The 21,425-nt window shown below is 44.0% G+C and overlaps 1 protein-coding gene across 5 annotated transcripts in view; it reads right to left on the minus strand.

Annotated features, from left to right (window-relative positions):
• The window catches only part of LOC138683426 (protein Hook homolog 3-like), a 116,262-nt gene that overhangs the window by 79,762 nt on the left and 15,075 nt on the right, over positions 1–21,425 (minus strand). For 3 of the 5 annotated variants that reach the window (XM_069775160.1, XM_069775159.1, XM_069775158.1), the window contains exons 3-4: positions 14,393–14,465; positions 3,952–4,002 (exon numbers count right to left, since the gene is read on the minus strand). In XM_069775160.1, the coding sequence (XP_069631261.1) occupies positions 3,952–4,002; positions 14,393–14,465 (124 nt within the window). The remainder of the gene's footprint in view (positions 1–3,951; positions 4,003–14,392; positions 14,466–21,425) is intronic. The other 2 variants (XM_069775162.1, XM_069775161.1) reach the window with 2 other exon arrangements.

Here is a 21,425-nt window from a genome sequence, read left to right on the forward strand (position 1 = left end):
AATATTGAGCCTAACCTTAACCAGTCTCCCCCTAGAAGGAAGCATTAACGAGGACATCTTAAACCAAGTGTACCTGGGGGTATGGGCTACCAATGCACCTGGAAGAGCGAAAAGTGCTCCACCTGTTGAAGTTAGGATCAAGGAAGGCCAAAAGCCAGTAAGAATTAAACAATATCCCCTAAAGAAGGAAGACAGAGAAGGAATCCGGCCAGTGATAGAAAAATTTTTGCAGTTGGGATTATGAAAAGACTGTGAGTCTGAATTCAATACCCCTATATTACCTGTTCGGAAGCCCGATGGGTCATATCGGGTGGTCCAAGACTTACGGGCGGTGAATAAGATAACTGAAGATCTTTACCCAGTAGTGGCGAACCCATATACCCTGTTGACCGTATTAACACCTGAATTGACTTGGTTTACTGTTTTAGATTTGAAGGATGCTTTCTTTTGCCTCCCTCTCCATGAAGCCAGCCAAAAACTATTTGCATTTGAATGGGAAAACCCCAAGAGTGGTCGAAAGACCCAGCTCACTTGGATGGTGTTGCCACAAGGATTTAAGAATAGTCCTACCATTTTCGGCAATCAGCTTGCGAAAGACTTAGAGTCCTGGGAAGCCCCGTCTGAGGAGGGGAAGCTGTTGCAGTATGTGGATGATATCCTGATTGTCACCAAAACAGAGAAAGATTGTATGACATGGACGCCACTGAGCAGAAACACCTTGAGTGGAACAAGGAGACTGAACGAGCCTTTGAGCTACTGAAAAAGGCTTTGATGTCGGCCCTGGCCTTAGGACTCCCAGATCGGGAACACAGGAGAACCGGTACATCATGACTGTTTGGAAACCATCGAAGTAACATACACCAGTTGCCCAGACCTGAAAGACAGCCCCATGGAAAACGGGGAAACTTGGTTCATAGACGGAAGCAGTTACGTCCTAAATGGTAATCGACATGCGGGATACGCCGTCACCACCAGCCAAGAGGTAATAGAATCAGGGGCTTTGCCCATAAACACCTCCGCACAGAAGGCAGAAATAATTGCTCTAACCCGCGCCCTGGAATTGGCCCAGGGCAAAGTTGTGAACATTTGTACAGACTCAAAATATGCCTTTGGAGTTGTACACGCACATGGAGCAATTTGGAAGGAGAGAGGACTATTGAGTTCTCAAGGGAAAAATATCAAACACGCAGAAGAAATTCTGAAGTTACTGGAAGCTGTCCAGCTCCCTAAGAAAGTAGCAATTATGCATATTAAGGCACACCAGAAAGTGAGCTCAGATTTGGAAAAAGGGAATGAGCTGGCGGACAGAGAGGCAAAACAAGTGGCCAAAACAAAGGTAAAAATAGAAGGGGCTTTAATTCCTGATAGGCAGATTTCCCTAGAAGGTAAGTCAGAATACACCAAGGAAGATCAAAAGCTCGTTACAGATTTAGAAGGGTCATATAATGAAGAGGGGTGGGCTCATACCCCACAGGGAAAGCTAATCGTTCCCTCTTGCTTATTATGGCATTTGATACGGGAGGAACATAGGAAAAGACATTGGGGAACAGAGGTTCTGTATAATCATTTGATAAGAGAAATTGTGGCTAGAAATTTATACACCACGGTGAGACAGGTGACATAACAGTGTGATCTTTGCCTCCAGACTAATCCTAAGAATACCCCCAAGCCGGAAATGGGCCAGATTGGAAAAGGCAATGGGCCTGGACAACAATGGCAAATTGATTTTACAGAACTTCCAAGAAAAGGGGGGGTATCGATATTTATTGGTATTAACTGATACCTTTTCAGGTTGGCCAGAAGCATTCCCAACAAGAACGGCTAAAGCTCAGGAGGTAACTAAAATACTGGTAGAAGAGATAATACCACGTTTTGGGGTTCCAGCAACCATATCCTCTGACAGAGGACCACATTTTGTCTCAAGAATAGTACAACAAATTAGCCACCACTTGGGTATAGATTGGCAGCTTCATACTCCATATCACCCCCAGTCGAGTGGTCAAGTGGAAAAAATGAACCACTTAAACAGCAAATTGTGAAATTAGGACAAGAAGCAAATTTGACATGGCCTCAGTCTCTCCCTTTAGCCCTTCTGCGTATACAAACAAGACCAAGGGCGAAAGAAGGACTGAGCCCCTTTGAAATTCTGTATGGACAACCCTATGGGATACAGAGAGGGGTGTCTGTACAAGCAGGGGATGAAATTATGACTTCTTACATGGTAGTATTAGGTAAGCAACTTAATAAAATCAGGAAGCACGTGGTAGGGACTCGAGGGAGATGTTTGGATGGGCCTGTACATAATATACAACCTGGGGATTATGTGTATATAAAGTCTCTTACAGAAAAAACTCTGGAGCCGCAGTGGGAAGGACCATTTCAAGTATTACTTACCTCCTTCACTGCGATTAGGATCAAGGAACAGAATGCTTGGATTCATCACACCAGAGTGAAAAAGACACCCAAAACTTCATGGAAAGTCACCACAAAACCCGATGGACACTTAGTTTTTACACGGTAATATGGGCAACCGTGGGGACAAGGAGCGTAGCATGGGATGGGAACGTGTTTGTTCAACTCATAAGATGATACTTAATAGAGATTTTCTGAGGTATGGGAAAAACTAACTTCCTGGTTGCCAAATTTAACATGGCTAAAACAACTGTTTGTGCCAACAAATATTTTGAGAGAATGCTAGATAGGGAAACAATGTATTAGAAGTACTAAGATTAAATATAGTAAAAGAATTTACTATTTTCTAGAAAAGGGGGGATAGTGAGACAAGGGGAGTCAAAAGAATCTCAGTAGACATAATAAAGGGGATGAAAGATGATGTTTAGCGCTTACATTGTTGAAATTAGCTGAGGCAGAGACAGTTCCTGATAAGAAACAGGAGCTGGCCCCAAGAGCCAGCCAAGACTGGTCTTGCGGCTTGGGTGAATACCAAGAAATCACTGAGCCTGCGCAAGGAAAGAGGTTACTAGCGGTGATGAAGAGGAGTCATCTATCTTCATCTCTGCGACCACCAGACGACCACCATAAAGAGGCACTGCGCAAGCACAGTTGGGAGGAGACTATGGAAATGACCTCTCGGAGCTAATATTAATATGAAGCGGGGATAGGTCATGCATATGTATAGGCGTATTGTGAATATGTAACACTTGACTGTATAAACTTGAGGCGAACTGCCGAGTCGGGCGTGCACGACTTTGGTGGGACTACCCCCCGTGCTGCCCAGCACTGAATGAACATACCTACTTTACAATCTCACCGATTGTGGAGTCTGTTTTCTGCACGTCAATAGTTAATTTTCTTTCTAGTAGCTGGTATAGAGTTATGTTTGGGGTTCAGTATGAGAAGAATGTTGATAACACACTGATGTTTTCAGTTGTTGCTCAGTAGTGTTTAGTCTAAAGTCAAGGATTTTTCAGCTTCTCATGCCCAGCCAACAAGAATGCTGGAGGGGCATAAGAAATTGGAAGGGGATACAGCCAGGGCAGCTGACCCAAAGTGGCCAAAGGGATATTCCATATCATGTGATGTCATGCCCAGTATATAAACTGAGGGGAGGTGGCCTGGGGGGAGTGCAACTCGGGACCTAACTGGGCATCTTTCGGTGAGTGGTGAGCAACTGCATTGTTCATCACTCGTTTTGTATATTCCAATCCTTTTATTATTATTATTGTCATTTTATTATTGCTATTATTATCATTATTAGTTTCTTCCTTTCTGTTCTGTTAAACTGTTCTTATCTCAACCCACGAGTTTTACCTTTTTCCTCCTGATTCTCTCCCCCATCCCACTGGGTGGGGGGAGTGAATGAGTGGCTGCGTGGTGCTTAGTTACCGGCTGAGGTTAAACCACGACACCCAATAAATCAGCAGACTATATTGTACATTGACGAGAATAACAAAAGAAAAGTGAATGTAAATTACTTAAGACTGCTCTTACCTCATGGTTATAATCCAGTATCCCTTTTAAAATTTTCTTCAAGTTGCTTACCTGTGACAGGAAGAGGAAGGAAATACATTAAAAATGCAGGGAACACCTAAATAGATGATAACTTACACAAATACTATATGGAGTAGAGAATCACACAAAAAACCCTCCCACAACCCACCATCAAGAATCATGCAATATACATCTATTTAAGTTCCCATGAGAATTTCTGTCTGAACAGTTTAAATTTGTATAAAGTTATGCAGTGGTTCCTTGTGAAAAAATGGAACCCAATTAGATCTACGAAAAGACCACTACCCCCCCTGAAAACTACACACCACATTGTCTTGGATGGGTTTTAGATCAGACACTATGATTTTCTAAAAGAAGTCTTCTCTAGAGTACTTGTTTATCTTTGAATGTTTTTATATTTAAAAAATAAAATATTATTTTCTTCTCTGCTTTTCTTGAAATACCCTGGTGAATCTTACTCTCTAGAAACATACACCTCCAAGCCAAAACCCCTAATAATCTCATATTTCACTGCTCAATCATACTCCTTCCTCTCTAAGCTACAGAAATTTATTTTTTCATGTTCTCATTAATTATTTCTCCTGGTTCCTACATTTTTTCATTGCTAATCTATGACTTCTTTACAATTAAATGCCTTCCTTACAATAATCAAGACAAAATTCCACATTTCTTGGCAGAATCTTCAATCCTATGCAACAGTAACTACTGTAACACTTGCACAACCAATGCCAAAGTTAACTTCCATATAAGCAGGAGGCTTGTATTTATGCCAGATTTCTCTAGTACTGAAGGGTTTCAGCTCACTTTCTGCTGAAAATTCATTTAGAACAAGTATCAAAAGAGCATGTATTAAAAATTATGAAGATATTGTATGGATCTCATAGGTTATATTTAGAATAAACAAATCTTCTGGTTGAAAATAACTTCTACAGATTCTCAGCCTATTACTGTCATAACATATTCAGCAAAGAATTTAAACAATGGAAGCAATGTGTTATCTCATTTGACAGGAAGTTTAAATAAATAACTTCTGTAAAGACTTCCCGAAGAGGGTGTAAGAGACTGGAAGAGTTAATGTCTCAAACATTGTGGTGGGGCAAGTTCTGCTTAAAGACAAACCCTGCACAGCAAGGAACCAAGGTGAAAAGCCCATCAGCTCAGACATCAGCAACAGGAGGGGGAGGGCATGCTGGAGGGTGCCCAGCTCCCTGTTCCGATAAGCTGTTCTGATACAAAGATCAAACAACGGCCACTTCTGCAGGGAAGGAGAAGTTACTCCACAAACAACCCCCAAGCCCAAAGGCTCACAAATTGCTCTTTAACCTGAGGAGTTTGGGTGCCCACCCAAAGGAGGGGCAAGGATGATAAAAGGACACAAACTGAAGCCCCAGGTGTGCAAGCCCACAGGAACTGGACCCCTCGGCTGACTGGACCCCTTGGCTGACTGAACCAACGCTGGACCCAGGACTGGCTAAATCTTTCTCTCTTCCTTTTTCTCTCTCTGTCTTCTTGTCTCTTTTCTTTTCCTTTTCCACAATCCCTACACCTCATCCATTTCAAGACAAAAACTGTTGACCAAGTCTGAGACTAAGAGTGGATCCAGCCGCCCCTCGGCCCTTCTCTGAGGAAGAGTCTAGAAAGCAAGGGGGTCTGCTCTGAACCTCGTGACTTGATGGGAGGGATCTCCTTATTCCCTGAATCGATGTATGTGGTTACCATGGGTTACACGGTTTACAGAAGTAGTCTTATGCCAATTCCTGTTGTGAGAAACCCTGCCACCTACTACCATGCCTCCCCAGTTCAGTTTGCTTCTGCCATGAATAAAATGTTTAACTGATCGTTTGGTGATGTTTCACCTTAATTTAGCCCGAGGGAATTTCGAATTAAACACGACTCCCTGGTCTGTCCAGTCTGGGTCCTGACAGAGGACTAGAGAGAATGGTTAGGAAGTTGAATTTTCCTGGGTAATCATGTCCCAGTTCAATTCATTTTATCTGAGACCTAAATAGCATACTGTCCTATGACAAAGTTTTACATCACAGGTGATTACACTTCACAAGATGCATACTACTGACATCATAGAAGTTGTGACATGAAATGCAAAACTATAACAGAGGGAGGAGGGAGGGGAAATGAAACAGAACACCCAAATTTTTACTTTCTTTAAAACAAGAGATATTAATATATAATAGACTTTTGATATTGGACAGCCTCTTTAAGTTATCTATCTTCCAAAAAGATATGAGAACACACAGTAGAAAATAAATTAGGAAGCACTATACTGATATCCAAGGACAAATTATGAGCTCCAGCATAGCGGCTGCGTGGTCCTTTGTTACCGGCTGGGCTTAAACCACGACAGATGTGTACAAGGCTTAGTACCCAGTAAGTGTGTAAAATCTGCACTCAATTAGTGTGTAAAATCTGCACCTAATTAAGCATATTACAATCAATGCCAATAGTGTCAAACAAAGACCACCAATGGGAAACTTGAATGGGCATCGATGAAATATATAATTGTACTGAGGGGAAATGGTTGGGGGTTGTTGTCCCAATGCAACTGTGACCCCCCCCCCCCCCCCGCTGCACTCTAAAGGATGTTCACATGTGGACATCTGCCACTTCTCTTCCTGGCTGGTTGCTGGGGAGAGTTTTCACTTCCTTTCTCTCCCTCTCTATCCCTATGTTTTAATTTGTGCCCATTGCCTCCTGTCCTGTCAGTGGGCATCACGAGAAGAGTCTGGCTCCTTCTTCTTCACTCCCTCCCATCAGGTATTTATATACACTTATAAGTCGTGTCCCCCTCCCTGAGCCTTCTCTTCTCCAGGCTGAACAGTTGCAGCTCTCTCAGCCTCTCCTCATAGGAGCGATTGCTCCAGTCCCTTAATTATCTTTGTGGCCCTGTGCTGGACTCTCTCCAGTAGCTCCATATCCTTCTTGTACTGGGAAGCCCCAAACTAGACACAATAATCCAGATGCAACCTCACCACTTCTGAGTAGAGAAGAAAGTTCACCTCCCTCGACCTGCTGGCAACACTCCTCCTAATGAAGCCTAGGATGCTGTTGGCTGCCTTTGCTGCAAGGACACATTGCCGCCTCATGTTCAACCTGGTGTCCACTCAGCACCCCCAGGTCCTTTTCTGCCAAGCTGCTTTCCAGATGGGTGGCCACCAGCATGTACTGGTGCCTGGGGTTGTTCCTCCCCAGGTGCAGGGCTTTGCCCTTCCCCTTGTTGAACTTCATGAGGTTCCTGTCAGCCCATTTCTCCAGCCTGTCCAGCTCCCTCTAGATGACAGCACGACCCTCTGGCATATCAGCCACTCCTCCCAGTTTTGTGTCATCAGCAAACTTGCTGAGGGTACGCTCTGCCCCATCATCCAGATCATTAATGAGGAGGTTAAACACTATTGGCCCCAGTATCGACCCCCGGGGTACACATCTAGTGACTTGCCTCCAACTGTACTTTGTGTCACTGATGACAACCCTCTGGGCCTGGTCATTCAGTCAATTCTCAGTCCACCTCACTGTCCATTTATCTAACTTGTACTTTGTCAACTTCTCTATGAGGATGTTAAGGGATACAATGTCAAAGGCTTTACTAAAGTCAAGGAAAACCACACTTACTGCTCTCCCCTCATCCACCAAGCTAGTCACCTCACTCTAGAAGGCTATCAGGTTGGTCAGGCATGATTTCTCCTTCATAAATCCATGCTGACTACTCCCAATCACCTTCTTGTCCTTCATGTGCCTGTAATTGGTTTCCAGGATTAGCTGCTCCATCACCTTCCCAGGGATCAGTGTGAGGCTGACCGGCCTGTAGTTCCCTGGGTCCTCTTTCTTGCCCTTCTTGAAGATAGGGGTGATATTTGCTCTCTTTCAGTCCTAAGGAACCTCTCCCAGTCACCACAACCTTTCAAGTACAATTTAGAGTGTCCTCGCAATGATATCAACCAGCTCCCTCAGCACTCATGGATACAACCTGTATCCCATGGTATTCTTCCAAGTAAATACCTGAAGAAGCCAAAGTCTGCTGTCCTGAAGTCCAGGTTTATGGTCCTGCTTTTTACTCTGCTCCCTCCCCTTAAGATCCTCTTAGGAGTTCACTCCAACATCTCATGGTCACTGCAGTCAAGGCTATCTCCAACTTTTACAACCCCAACCAGTTCTACATTGCTTGTAAGCATGAAGTCCAGCAGAGCACTTTTCCTTGTTGGCTCCTCAGTCACTTGTGTCAGGAAGTTGTCATTAATGCACTCTAGAAATCTCCTAGATTTCTTGTGCCCTGCTGAGTTGCCCTTCCAGCAGATATCAGGTCGGTTAAAGTCCCCCATGAGGACCAGGGCTTGTGAACATGAGGCTTCTTCCAGTTGTCTGAAGAAGGCCTCATCTATTTCTTCTTCCTGATTAGGCAGTCTGTAGCAGACACCCATCACCTGCCTTCTAATCCTGATCCATAAAACTCCCAACTGGCTCCTGACTGGTCCCAAGTCATCCGTCTCCACAATTCCAATGGCCTACATTAGGATTTCTGCTGTGAACTGCATTCTGCAGGAATCTTTGTCTCTCCACTTAAAATACAGGGGGCCAAGAAAGACACCAACCTATTAGCTTTGGGGCCCACCCCACCCTGATCACACACACAACTGTCTTCCATGAAAAGAAGTCCTAAGAACATGCCTGTATCTTTGCTTGGCATGGGCAGGTACGGGCACTTGAGTTTAATTGGGAACCAAAGATATATTTTTAAAGGAGGTAGCTCTGAACACATTTCCAGATTATACTTATGTTGGGACATAGAGTACCTCAGAAGCTAAAGACACAGAAACAGAAATAACTATGTTAGTTACTACTTGATGTTAGGTGAATACCAGGCCATATTCAACAGCCCAAGAGACACAAGGCTGCCCCAGCTCCATGCCCCCAGGTCCAATCAGTAGCGAGGCTGAAGATGTATTCCCAGTAGGTACACACACACAAAGCACACATATATACCACATATATATGTATATACACAGATAGACACACTCAGCACTCACACAAATACAAAGAGCACCAATGACCTCATGCTGTTCCCCATTCTGGCTGAGCAGGATGGAGGTCCATTAGTGGGAATGTATGTACATATGTATAATGTGGATCCCTCCAGCAGCAGGGCTCATTCAGTCTGCCCAGTAGCTGCCCCTGGATCCCAGTCTGCCCAGTTGCTAGCACCTGGACATATGAGCCCCTGAAGCTGCAGCCCCACTCAAGTTACTGGCAGAGATCATCTCACACACACGTGCGCACACACATGCACAGAGCTGCCTGGAACTCTCTTGGTTCCCTAGTAGCCAACCCTCATAGTCTCACCCTTACAGACACACACGTATACAAGTGGATTTCACCCTTAGAGACCTCCAGACCCTAATGGTCTCTCCAGCAGCTGGCTGGGACTCCCCTGGTCCCTCTGATAGCCAGCTCCTACCATGGGCTCACCCTCAGAGACACACAACCCCCCGACTCCCAGGTCACTTCATCTAGTCACCAGCTAGTCTGCCTTGATATTTATTAGTGATCATACACTCGCTCACACCCCAGCAGCATTCGGTCCAGTTGCTGGCACTACAGACACACAGGTGCTCTGGCCCCATGTCCCAGTCCAGTGGCTGGCACTTGATTTTTCTCACTCAGCTTTCTCCAGTTGCTGGTACCAAGGCACACGAGCCCTCCAACCTGGGAGGTTGAGCTGGAAGAAGACTCATCAGAGGCCTCCCCACTTTGCTTAGGTGCAGCAGATGCCTCACCCTTGGGCCTGAGCTATGCTGTAGATATGCTGTGGCCAGCCTTGTCCCTTGCTAATCCGGACTTCACCCTCTGACTTGACTTCCTAGCTTGACCTCAGACCTGCCTTGTCACTATGGACTTGCCTGGCCATCACTGGACTATTGGCTGAACCTGGCTGCTGTAATCAGGCCTGCCCTGTTCTCCTTGCTGTGGAACTGTGCTCTGCCGGTGAGGCCACTGCTCCTGCCTGCCTTGCTGTCACCCTTGGTTCCAAGCACACCTGCCATTGCAGAGCACCCACTTCTGCAGCTCTCTAACATAGCATGATAAAATTAAGCAGAGATAGGCACAAATGTCAATCACAAGTCATTAATTGTTTAAAATTTCTGTTCTAACATATCAGCACCCCTTGACCACTGAACTATTTTTGTTTAAAGAATTTCATTCTTGTGAAATTCTAGCAAGACAATTGTCGTGGTTTCAGCCCAGGCGGTAACAAAGCACCACGCTCACTCCTCCTCCCCCCCCCCGCCCAGGCCACAGTGAGATGAGGAGAAAATATAAAGAAAGGCTCGTGGGTCGAGATAAGGACTGGGAGCGGTCACTCCCCACTTATGGTCACGGGCAAAAGACAGGCTCAACTTGGGGAAGAAACAAAATCAATTTAATTTACTACAAATCAAATCAAAACAAGGATATTAGGAAGTAAAACCAAACCTTAGAAACAACTTCCCCCCACCCCTCCCTCCTTCCCGGCTCAACTCCACTCCCGGTTCTCTCTACCTCCTCCCCCCAGAAGCGCAGGGGAACAGGGGATGGGGGTTGGGGTCAGCTCGCCACACATTGTCTCTGCCTCTCCTTCCTCCTCAGGGGGAGGGCTCCTCACTCATCCCCTGCTCCACCGTGGGGTCCCTCCCACAGGAGACAGTCCTTCAGGAACTTCTCCAACGTGAGTCCTTTCCACAGGCTGCAGTTCCTCACGAACTTCCCTGGTGTGGGTCCTTTCCGCAGGCCGATCTTCAGTCACACACTGCTCCAGCGCGGGCTTTCCCATGGAGTCACGGCCATCTTCGGGGGCCTCCGCTCCACCGTTCACCTCCATGGGCTGCAGGGGGACAGCCTGCTGTCTCACCATGGGCTGCAGGGGCATCAACCTTCTCAGGCACCCCTCCTCCCCCTCCTTCTTCACTGACCTCGGTATCTGCATAGGTGTTCCTCTCACATTCCAATCTCCCTACTCCCTGCAGGTTCCCCTTCTTAAATATGTTACCCCAGAGATGCTACCACTGTCACTGATTGGGTCGGCCTGGGCCAGAGGCAGGTCCGACTTGGAGCCAGGGGAGCTTCTAGCAGCTTCTCACAGGAGCCACCCCTGTGGCCCCCTCTCCCGCTACCAACAAAAAACCCCGTGCCACACAAACCCATAACAACAATTAAGTTACTTTTTGGTGCTATTTCCTAGTTTCAGTGAAGGCTGGTTTTTTTTGTTTTCAAAATGTGTCAGTAGGAAATATTGGTTTGTATATAGTTAAAAAGTGATTATAGGAAGTATTTAGTTCTTAATCAGGAAAGAGTTCTCTCTGTGTTCACAGATTTCTTTTTGTTAGCCACAACATAAAATTATATTTAAGCCAGTAATGAAAAGTAGGGTTTTCATTCCCAAACGGGGGAAAAAAAATGAACTAAGCTTAGTGTTTATATAAGTTTTGCCCCTGAAATTCTATCTTCCAGGAAGCAAACTGTATCTGTATTAGAACACGATATTTAAATAGAATGGGTCAGTTTTAATATACAGTATACTAACTGGCTGGATGCTTTCTACTCTGCCAGTCCCTAGGGTTCTAACATTTCCTTTATTCTATCCTATCCTATCCATTACTCAAATCTCTGAAGCCAAAGTCTGCTCTCAAACCAAGACTATAATGACCTGTGACTGTACAGATTTATTTGAAACTAGCTGGCTGCCAGATGCCCACCAAGCCACTCTATCACTCCCCCTCCTTAATAGGACAGGGGGAGAAAATACAATGGAAAAGCTCATAGGTCAAGATAAGGACAGGGAGATCACTCATCAATTACCATCACAGGCAAAACAGACTTGGGGAAATGAATTTAATTTATTGCCAGTTAAAAAGAGAGTAGGATAATGAGAAATAAGAACAAATCTAAAAACACCTTCCCCCCACCCCTCCCTTCCTGCTAGGTTCAACTTCACTCTTGACTTCTCTACCTCCTCCCCCCCACCCAAGCAGTGCAGGGGGATGGGTAATAGGGAGTTGCAGTCAAGTCATAACACTTCATCTCTGCCACTTCTTCCTCCTCACACTCTTCCCCTGCTCTATTGTGGGGTCCTACCCACACGATACAGTCCTCCACGAACTTCTCCAACGTGGGTCCTTCCCACAGGATGCAGTTCTTCAAGAGCTCCTCCAGCATGGGTCCGTTCCGCAGGGTGCAGTCCTTCAGGAATGGACTGCTCCAGCATGGTTCCCCCGTGGGGTCACAGGTCCTGCCAGAAAACCTGCTCCCACGTGGGCTCCTCTCCACGGGCCACAGTTCCTGCCAGGAGCCTGCTCCTGCGTGGGCTCTCCACAGGCTGCATTTTCCTTCAGGGCACATTTACCTGCTCTGGTGTGGGGTCCTCCATGGGCTACAGGGGAAATCTCTGCTCTGGAACCTGGAGCACCTCCTCCCCCTCCCTCTTCACTGACCTTGGTATCTGCAGGGTTGTTTCTCTCACATATTCCCATTCCTCTCCCTCAGCTGCTGCTGCGCAGCGTTTTTTTACCCTTTCTTAAATATGTTATCACAGAGTTGCTACCACCGTCACTGATTGGTTCAGCTTTGGCCAGCAGTGGGTCTGTCTTGGAGCCGTCTGGAACTGGCTCCGTCCGACATGGGGACAGCTTCTGGTGTCTTCTCACAGAAGCCACCCCTGTAGCCCCCCCCGCTACCAAAACCTTGCCATGTAAACCCAATACAGTATAGTAACTGAACAATACTTCTAATAAGACAGTGTCCTTGCAGTTATCAGCAAGTAAAACAAGTAACTAACTGAATAGAAAGATAACTTACAATGTGGGGGGGACAGGAGAGGAGTGAGCCATGTATCCATGTATTCTTCCAAAATTCTCCATACGCAAGAACATTCAATCAAAGTTTACAATTGGGTATTTTTCTAAATAGTTGTGTCAATGGTGCCAAGATTACTGGTCAAAGGGAAGGTATCAGAGAAGTGGGACAACAACCCCTGCACATTCTATCTTGTCACCCATTTTCCATTCTAGGCTGGATTGCTGGATCCTTTATTTGGTTTGTAATACTGACAGCTCATACAAGTTGACTATTGCACCATATGGTGTTGGATACAGAGAGCGACTGTCTAACAACAAGAATATACCTCAACAAGCTATCAGTTACTTGAAATAAATTGCTCTATGAGCAGCAGAACCAACAAAGCTGGTTTGGGGAGGAATGTCCCTTGTCCCCCAGCCCACCCATACTGCCTCATCAGTTTCCCTCACTTCTGCTGGCAACCCCATTAGTCAAGAGACAGTACATGCTATACATAAGTCCAGAGTTACACGTGACTGGCCAGGCAGTGCGCACAATACTGACAGGTCTGTTGGCGAAACCAAAACATGTACAACAGCAGTCCTCCCTACCTTTTCGTCATAAGGCACTTATTTGTGCATCTTCTCTATTAAGCCACTGATGTTCATAAGTCTGTAAGAACTGAAACATCTCAGAATTCTAAGTAAAAGTCCTTTGCCAAACATGGCTGAAACAGGTTCAGAAAGGCTTTTGTATACCAGAACAAGGTGAATTTATGGGACACATGAACTGACAGACAAACCATGCCAGTATTGTTTCCCCAGGAAACTAGGTTGGAAATGTCATATTAGGAAGTCACATATATCCTGATTTTTCTCATCAAATGTGGTCAGTGTACATTTGAATTTACTTTTTACCTAAAGCTACACTGACATATAAATGGCTAACTATGTTCTTTCAGGTTTTAAGCCCAAATGCTTCTGAATTACAGCAGTGAAACTTCTACTGCCTTGAAGGTTTGCATAAGAAAGAATAAAGAAAAAGTACTAGCATACCAGGTGGCAGAAATGATCTAGCAAATACAGTGTTGTTAACATACATGCTGATTAAACACAAAAAAGAAGAGCACCACTTTCTCCTCTACAGCTCAATAATTTTGCAGAGCTGTCAAAGTAAAAAGAATCATCATTTTGCTTTTTTATGCAAATAAATTACTTATTACTTTGCTATTTTTATGCAGTCATTTCTCAGAGCATAAACTTTTTTTGAAAGTGTAATTATTTTCACACTTTGCAATAAAAAGAGTAAATCCCTTTATTCACACTTCTCAGTTGCTCAAATGTTAATTTAAACAAACAATTTATTTTAAGATTTATTTTTCATCTTAAGTTATTGAAACTTATTTACAAACTCAACTTTTGTTTGTTTTTTCTTCATTGAAGTACAGGATAATAATAATGTAACAACTAAAATCATCTTACATTCAATATACTCTATTATAAAGCAAAGTGGTAATTTAAAAATACATTACTATTTAAGCACAAACAATATTGTACTAAGAACTGATAAACAGATTTGCAGGCAAGCAAAACAAACCAAATACCTTTAGCCTCCAATTATCTCCTACTTCTGTTTTGATTCTGTTTAACCAGTTTTCATCAAAGTAAGATGGATCTCTGAAAATACATAAAAAGTTAGAACATCTGTTAAGAACACAAATTTCAAGTACTGATACCTTAGTGACTCAACATCTATTTTAGGCAGATTTAAGTGACTACCTATATAGATATGGTCAGTATACAAAAGTTCAGAATCCTGCTATTATTAATTTATCTAAGTATTTACACTCTGCTCATATCCCAGCTTTACCTGCATGCTATGGGTAGTTAATACTTTTGAGGAAACTGCAACACTTGGAAAGCATCTTGCAAATTTCTTCCATGTCTCCAAGTTGAAAGTGTTCCTTTCTTAATGTTACAGATTGTCGGCTAATGCTGGGGCTTAAACTCTCAGGAGAAGCTACCATGTTTGCAACACTTGAAAACATTAGTAAAATTAAAGGGTTTTTTTCCCCACATCAAGAATTAGAATCATAGAATCATAGAATCATTTAGGTTGGAAAAGACCTTCAAGATCATCGAGTCCAACCATCAACCATGCTCACTAAACCATGTCCTGAAGTGCCACATCTACGCATTTTTTGAATACCTCCAGGGATGGTGACTCCACCACTTCCCTGGGCAGCCTATTCCAATGTCTGACAACCCTTTCAGGAAAGAAATTTTTCCTAATATCCAACCTAAACCTCCCTTGCCGCAACTTGAGGCCATTTCCTCTCGTCCTATCTCCAGCCACCTGGCAGAAGAGACCAGCACCCACCTCACTACAACCCCCTTTCAGGTAGTTGTAGAGGGCGATAAGGTCTCCCCTCAGCCTCCTTTTCTCCACACTAAACAACAACCCCAGTTCCCTCAGCCACTCCTCATAAGACTTGTGCTCCAGGCCCCTCGCCAACTTGGTTGCCCTTCTCTGGACACGCTCCAGCAACTCAATGTCTTTCCTGTAGTGAGGGGCCCACTGCTAGATGCTGGCTGCAACACTCAAACAGGAAAGCGTGAGAATGAACAAATATTCTGCCTTCATACACTCAAAAATGTTAAAAGCAGCACTGGAATTAAGTATTTGCTACTGAGAACATACTTATCTGTTATACTTTCTACCAAACATCACAGTTTTTCCAAATATTTCTTCATGGCAATTCTTCACAAAAAGATTTGCCATTACCTTTCTTTAAAGGATTTTCCATCTTCTGCACTCTGATGAAGCAATCAAGATAGACACAGAAAAAGAGAACACCTATTGCTTGTATAGCATATTGCTGTTGCTATAAACCTCCTTCCTCTCTTGCACATCTTCCGTGAGCTACTTATTCATGACAACTAACACTCCCTTCCTCTTGCCCCGCAATTCAGAGAAAAGATTATCTAAAGGGGTAACATTTCCTAATGCTCACTGAAGTAATATTTTCCATTCTACAACACAGATTTAGGACAGTGTTATGATCAGAACTGAAGAGAGATAAGGCATTAAAAATAAGTGGTATTAAAGCAATATGCCAACATAAGGAAAGACTCATATTTCAGATGAAAAATAGTCACTACAGTCCAAAAAAGAATGGCATTTTTTGAAAGGGCTCTTGAGAGTCAATGTAGTAGTCAATCTCCAGACTTTGGTTTCACAAAAAGTAATCCTAATTTCTGGACTTAAACTATCACATGTTGCTGCCAAACACTATTAAATTTAATGCTCTATACTCCAGAGAGACACCAAGTGAACATAATTATCTGTGCCTTACTGGCAAAGAAGACCAAGAGGACTTTCTTAGCGGTCTCGTCTTATCATCCTTAAAGGCCATGGTAGGTCACAAACATTTTTAGCTGCTTCAAGGCTGCAATGCCATGATTATGTCAGTTCCTGGCCTTATATTTTCATTGTAAAAAAACCTAGTCTGAAAAACAAGATGGAAAACAACATGGAAATGCCCACAAGGAGACATGTACTTGGAGGAACTGGATGGCTAACACTGCATATGCAATATTCAACAAGGAAGGCATCAGTTGAGGAAAAAATGTAAAATTTAGGGTTCAGCACCAATTCAGTTCACCCTTGGAGTCCTATATTTCAACAGTGACTAAAAAGCTTTTCTTAGCTACAGCAGCAATGACTGATGCAGAGATCAACAGTCTACCTTCACTTTCTTCTTGACAGAAGTCATGGATTGCCTACGCTTTTATTTAGCTCATTGGACATTCATTTTTGGAAGGCTCTTTGAAATGCAATTAAGTTAAATGTGAGTGTCCCATCTGGTCTTCATGAAGGACAGAAGGACTAAAAGCTGATAAACAATCTATTCAAAGTAATTCACACAAAACAATAGTCAGAAAAGTGCCAACAACAATTCTCTTTACAGCACCTCAATGCCAGATTAAATAATAGCTAGAAACATCTAGAGAAAGTACGATGCCAGAAAATCTCTGAAAGAGAGCTGTAAGAGGGTAATCACCAAGCAAGTCTAAAACAATCATACTTTCTTCTGCTGTTGGGAAGTCGCCTCAGTATTGTTCCTAATGCAACTGTAAAAATTTCTGTTCTCTTCTCAAAAGTTCTAAAGTTCAGATCATGAGAATTAACATCTGTCGTGGTTTAACCCCAGGCAGCAACTAAGCACCATGCAGCCGCTCGCTCACTTCCCCCCACCCAGTGGGATGGGGGAGAGAATTGAGGGAGAAAACAAAAAGTAAAACTCATGGGTTAAGATAAGAAAAGTTTAATAGAACAGAAAGGAAGAAACTAATAATGATAATGATAACACTAATAAAATGACAATAATAGTAATAAAAGGATTGGAATATACAAAACAAGTGATGCACAATGCAGTTGCTCACCACTCACCGACCGATGCCCAGTTAGGTCCCGAGCAGCGATCCCCCCAGGCCAACTCCCCCCAGTTTATATACTGGGCATGATGTCACATGGTATGGAATACCCCTTTGGCCACTTTGGGCCAGCTGTCCTGGCTGTGTCCCCTCCCAACTTCCTGTGCCCCTCCAGCCTTCTTGCTGGCTGGGGATGAGAAGCAGAAAAATCCTTGACTTAGTCTAAACACTACTTAGCAACAACTGAAAACATCAGTGTGTTATCAACATTCTTCTCATACTAAATCCAAAACATAACACTATACCAGCTACTAGAAAGATAATTAATTGTATCCCAGCTGAAACCAGGACAAAAATGCTTTTTCTTTATAATCAAACCAAGGGACCAAATCAACAATCAAAAACTTAGCATAGAAGCATTAAAAAATGGTGTATTGGGCATAATTGGTAGGGTTTGGGTAGCAGGGGACTGCAGGGGTGCTCTGTGTGGGAAGAAGCCATGAACTGCCCTGTGCCAATCACAGCTAGTTCCAGCCAGCTCTGAAATGGATGTGAACAACCTACCTTGTGCCAAAACTTCAACCAGTCAGAGGAGCACATGGCACCTCTGCTCAAACATATTTAAGAAAGAGCAGCAGCTACTAGAGGCAGGAGATGGCATGTGAGGATGCACTAAAGGAGACACAAAAGGGAAGATGTAGATGTGAGGAGGCACAAAAAGGAGACATGAGAGGAGACACAGGAAGACACACATAAGGGGACACATGAGGGGAAAAGTGAAGAGATGCATTTGGAGAAGTGAAACAGAGGAGACACATGGAAGAGGACATTGTTGAGGACATGGCTAGAGATGCACTCTTGGAAGGAGGTGCTCCATGCTGAAGGAGGTACCTCTGAGAGGATCGCAGCCCATGAATAAGTCACACCGGAGCAGGGACACCCCAAAAGGGACTGTGGCCTGTAGCCTGTAGAATACTCACTCTGGAGCAAAGGAAATGAGTAAGTAAGAAGAAATGAGCAGCAAAAACAAACAAGTATGCACTGACCCCAACTTCCTGTGCTGCCTGTTGCCTCGCCAAAGGGATTGGGAGGGACTGAGTGTAATGTGTGGCAAAAAAAAGGGAAGTTACCCAACCAATCCCCCCAAACCCCCAAAATATATCCCTCCACTGGGGATATAAGAGTCCTGCTTTTATATTCTGCACATATTAACACACACAAGCTATGCTACACTGTATAACACTTAGTCATTAATTGACTAAGAATATGTAAATTTTATGTAAATAAGATTTTTTAGTAGATAAGTAGATGACACAAATGAAAATATATGCCATCTTGTATATCTACCAAGTCCAGTGGAGTTGATAAAGAAAGTAAGTAACCAAAGATATCTAGATACTAAACAGTCTCCAGAGATGAAAGAAAGAAGAAAAGTTAGTACTCTGCTGTATAAAACAGAATTATTCTATTCCACTGATACCAACAGATGGGTAAGAAATACTGACACGAATTAATAACATTACAGTAAAGAAAAAAACAAAAAACCACACCATGAAGAAAAAGATAACTTATCCAGGTAATAATCTATAGCACTTCTATCTGCTAGAAACATCACAAGCTCCACATTTATAGCCAGACAGCCCATTCATATCCAATCCATAAGCATTTTGCTTTGTCTCCAAACTTTACTCTTTCCTTTTAAAGTATTGCATTCCCTAGAACAATCAACAGTTTTGATGGTATACAGGCATGTTAATTTTACTGCATTTCTTCCCTGTTTTAATCAGAGGGAATGGTAGCCTTCACATTTGAAGGTTCAAGTGAAGTCTACATCATTGCCACCAGAGATGAGGAAAAGGCTGAGATACTTAATGCCTTCTTTGCCTCAGTCTTTAATAGTGAGACCAGTTATCCTCAGGGTACTCAGCCCCCTGAGCTGGAAGGCAGAGACGGAGAGCAGAATATACCCCCCATAATACAGGAGGAAATAGTGAGTGACCTGCTACACCACCTGGACACTCACAAGTCTATGGCACCAGATGGGATCCATCCGAGAGTACTGAGGGAGCTGGCGGAGGAGCTTGCCAAGCCACTCTCCATTATTTATCAGCAGTCCTGGTCAACAGGGGAGGTCCCAGACGACTGCAGGCTTGCCAATGTGATGCCCATTTACAAGAAGGGTCAGAGGGAGGATCCAGGGAACTACAGGCCTGTCAGCCTGACCTCAATACGGGGAACATTATGGAGCGGTTTGTTGAGGATTTCTTGGCTGGGCGAGGGCATGTGAGCAATCCAGCCGTTAGGTGGGAACGAAGCATAAGTTTACAAAGTGCTGGAGCAGACAAGGACACTGTTCTATTCTAACTCCTTTTATTTGCCTGAACACTCTTGCCTTACTTAAATAAGTATCCTTTCTGTAGTACTTGTTTGAATTGAAGTAGCAAAATGGAGAACTTAACTAATTTCAAATTTGTTTTTCAAATTATTAATAGTAATGAATACTTTCTCTTTGTATTCTCTTGTTATGGGTTTGTGTGGTGGGTTTTTTTTGGTAGCGGGGGAGGGGGCTGCAGGGGTGGCTCCTGTGAGAAGCTGCTAGAAGCTCCCCTGGCTCCAAGTTGGACCCACCTCTAGCCCAGGCTGACCCAATCAGTGACAGTGGTAGCATCTCTGGGATAACATATTTAAGAAGGGGAACCTGCAGGGAGTAGGGGGATTGGAATGTGAGAAGAACGCCTATGCAGATACCGAGGTCAGTGAAGAAAGAGGGGGAGGAGGGGTGCCTGAGGAGATTGATGCCCCTGCTGATAGCATATGTCCATACATTCTGTATGGTATGTCTAAGTATTTTGATGGTTTTAATATTTTGTACCAGCCGTGGAAACTGGTTTGCTGCTAGGTGACTGTAAAAGTGAGATTTGGTAAATAATTATTAAAAATCTTATACTAACACTGTGATTGAAACAATAGGTAAAAGTGTAGCCAAGTAATTCACTAGTAGAGGTAGTTACTCATAAATTTTGCATTCTTTGCTCTTATGACTGGATGTTCCTGTACATTAGATAAGAATAATATTGAAACTGACCATATGTGACTGAAACCATATTAAGCTCCAAGATCAAAGAACAAGGATGACAAACAAAGACTTGAAGGTCAGCCAACAGAATTTCAAATGGGTCGGTGGTCGCAAAAGCAGCTCTTCAAGTCAAATGAAAAACCATTGCGCATGATCGGATGTGAGCAGTACTATGATAATCAGTTACAATAATTTTTATGTATATGTATACTAATCTGATTAATATGTAATTAGTTACTCCATATAACCTGTTTTTGCTGAAGCTGTGGCATGCACGCTAGGTAGAATTATCCCCCGTGCATCCAGTGCTGCAATAAAGAATGCCTGCTTTCTAAAACTCCAAAACAAGTCTTAGAGAGTATTCCTTTACAGGCTGTGAATTTCAGTATCACTGCAGCCCGTGGTGAGACGGCAGGCTGTCCCCCTGCAGCCCATGGAGGTGAACGGTGGAGCGGAGGCCCCTGAAGATGGCCGTGACTCCATGGGAAAGCCCGCGCTGGAGCAGTGTGTGACTGAAGATCGGCCCGCGGAAAGGACCCACACCAGGGAAGTTCGTGAGGAACTGCAGCCTGTGGAAAGGACTAATGTTGGAGACGTTCGTGAAGGACTGTCTCCTGTGGGAGGGACCCCACGGTGGAGCAGGGGATGAGTGAGGAGCCCTCCCCCCGAGGAGGAAGGAGCTACAGAGACAATGTGTGGCGAGCTGACCCCATCCCCTGTTCCCCTGCGCTTCTGGGGGGAGGAGGTAGAGAGAACCGGGAGTGGAGTTGAGCCAGGAAGGAGGGAGGGGTGGGGGGAAGGTGTTCTAAGGTTTGGTTTTACTTCCTAATATCCTTGTTTTGATTTGATTTGTAGTAAATTAAATTGATTTTGTTTCTTCCCCAAGTTGAGCCTGTCTTTTGCCCGTGACCATAAGTGGGGAGTGACCCCTCCCTGTCCTTGTCTCGACCCACAAGCCTTTCTTTATATTTTCTCCTCATCCCACCGCGGCCGGGGCAGGGGGAATGAGCGAGTGGCTGCGTGGTGCTTTGTTACCGGCTGGACTGAAACCACGACATCTCTGCAATGGCTTTGTCTATTGGCTCCCTATCAGTTTTTTAAACCAACTATTTAGACCAAACATA

This window comes from Haliaeetus albicilla, chromosome W (genome assembly GCF_947461875.1).
Source record: "Haliaeetus albicilla chromosome W, bHalAlb1.1, whole genome shotgun sequence".
NCBI classification, from domain to species: Eukaryota; Metazoa; Chordata; class Aves; order Accipitriformes; family Accipitridae; genus Haliaeetus; species Haliaeetus albicilla.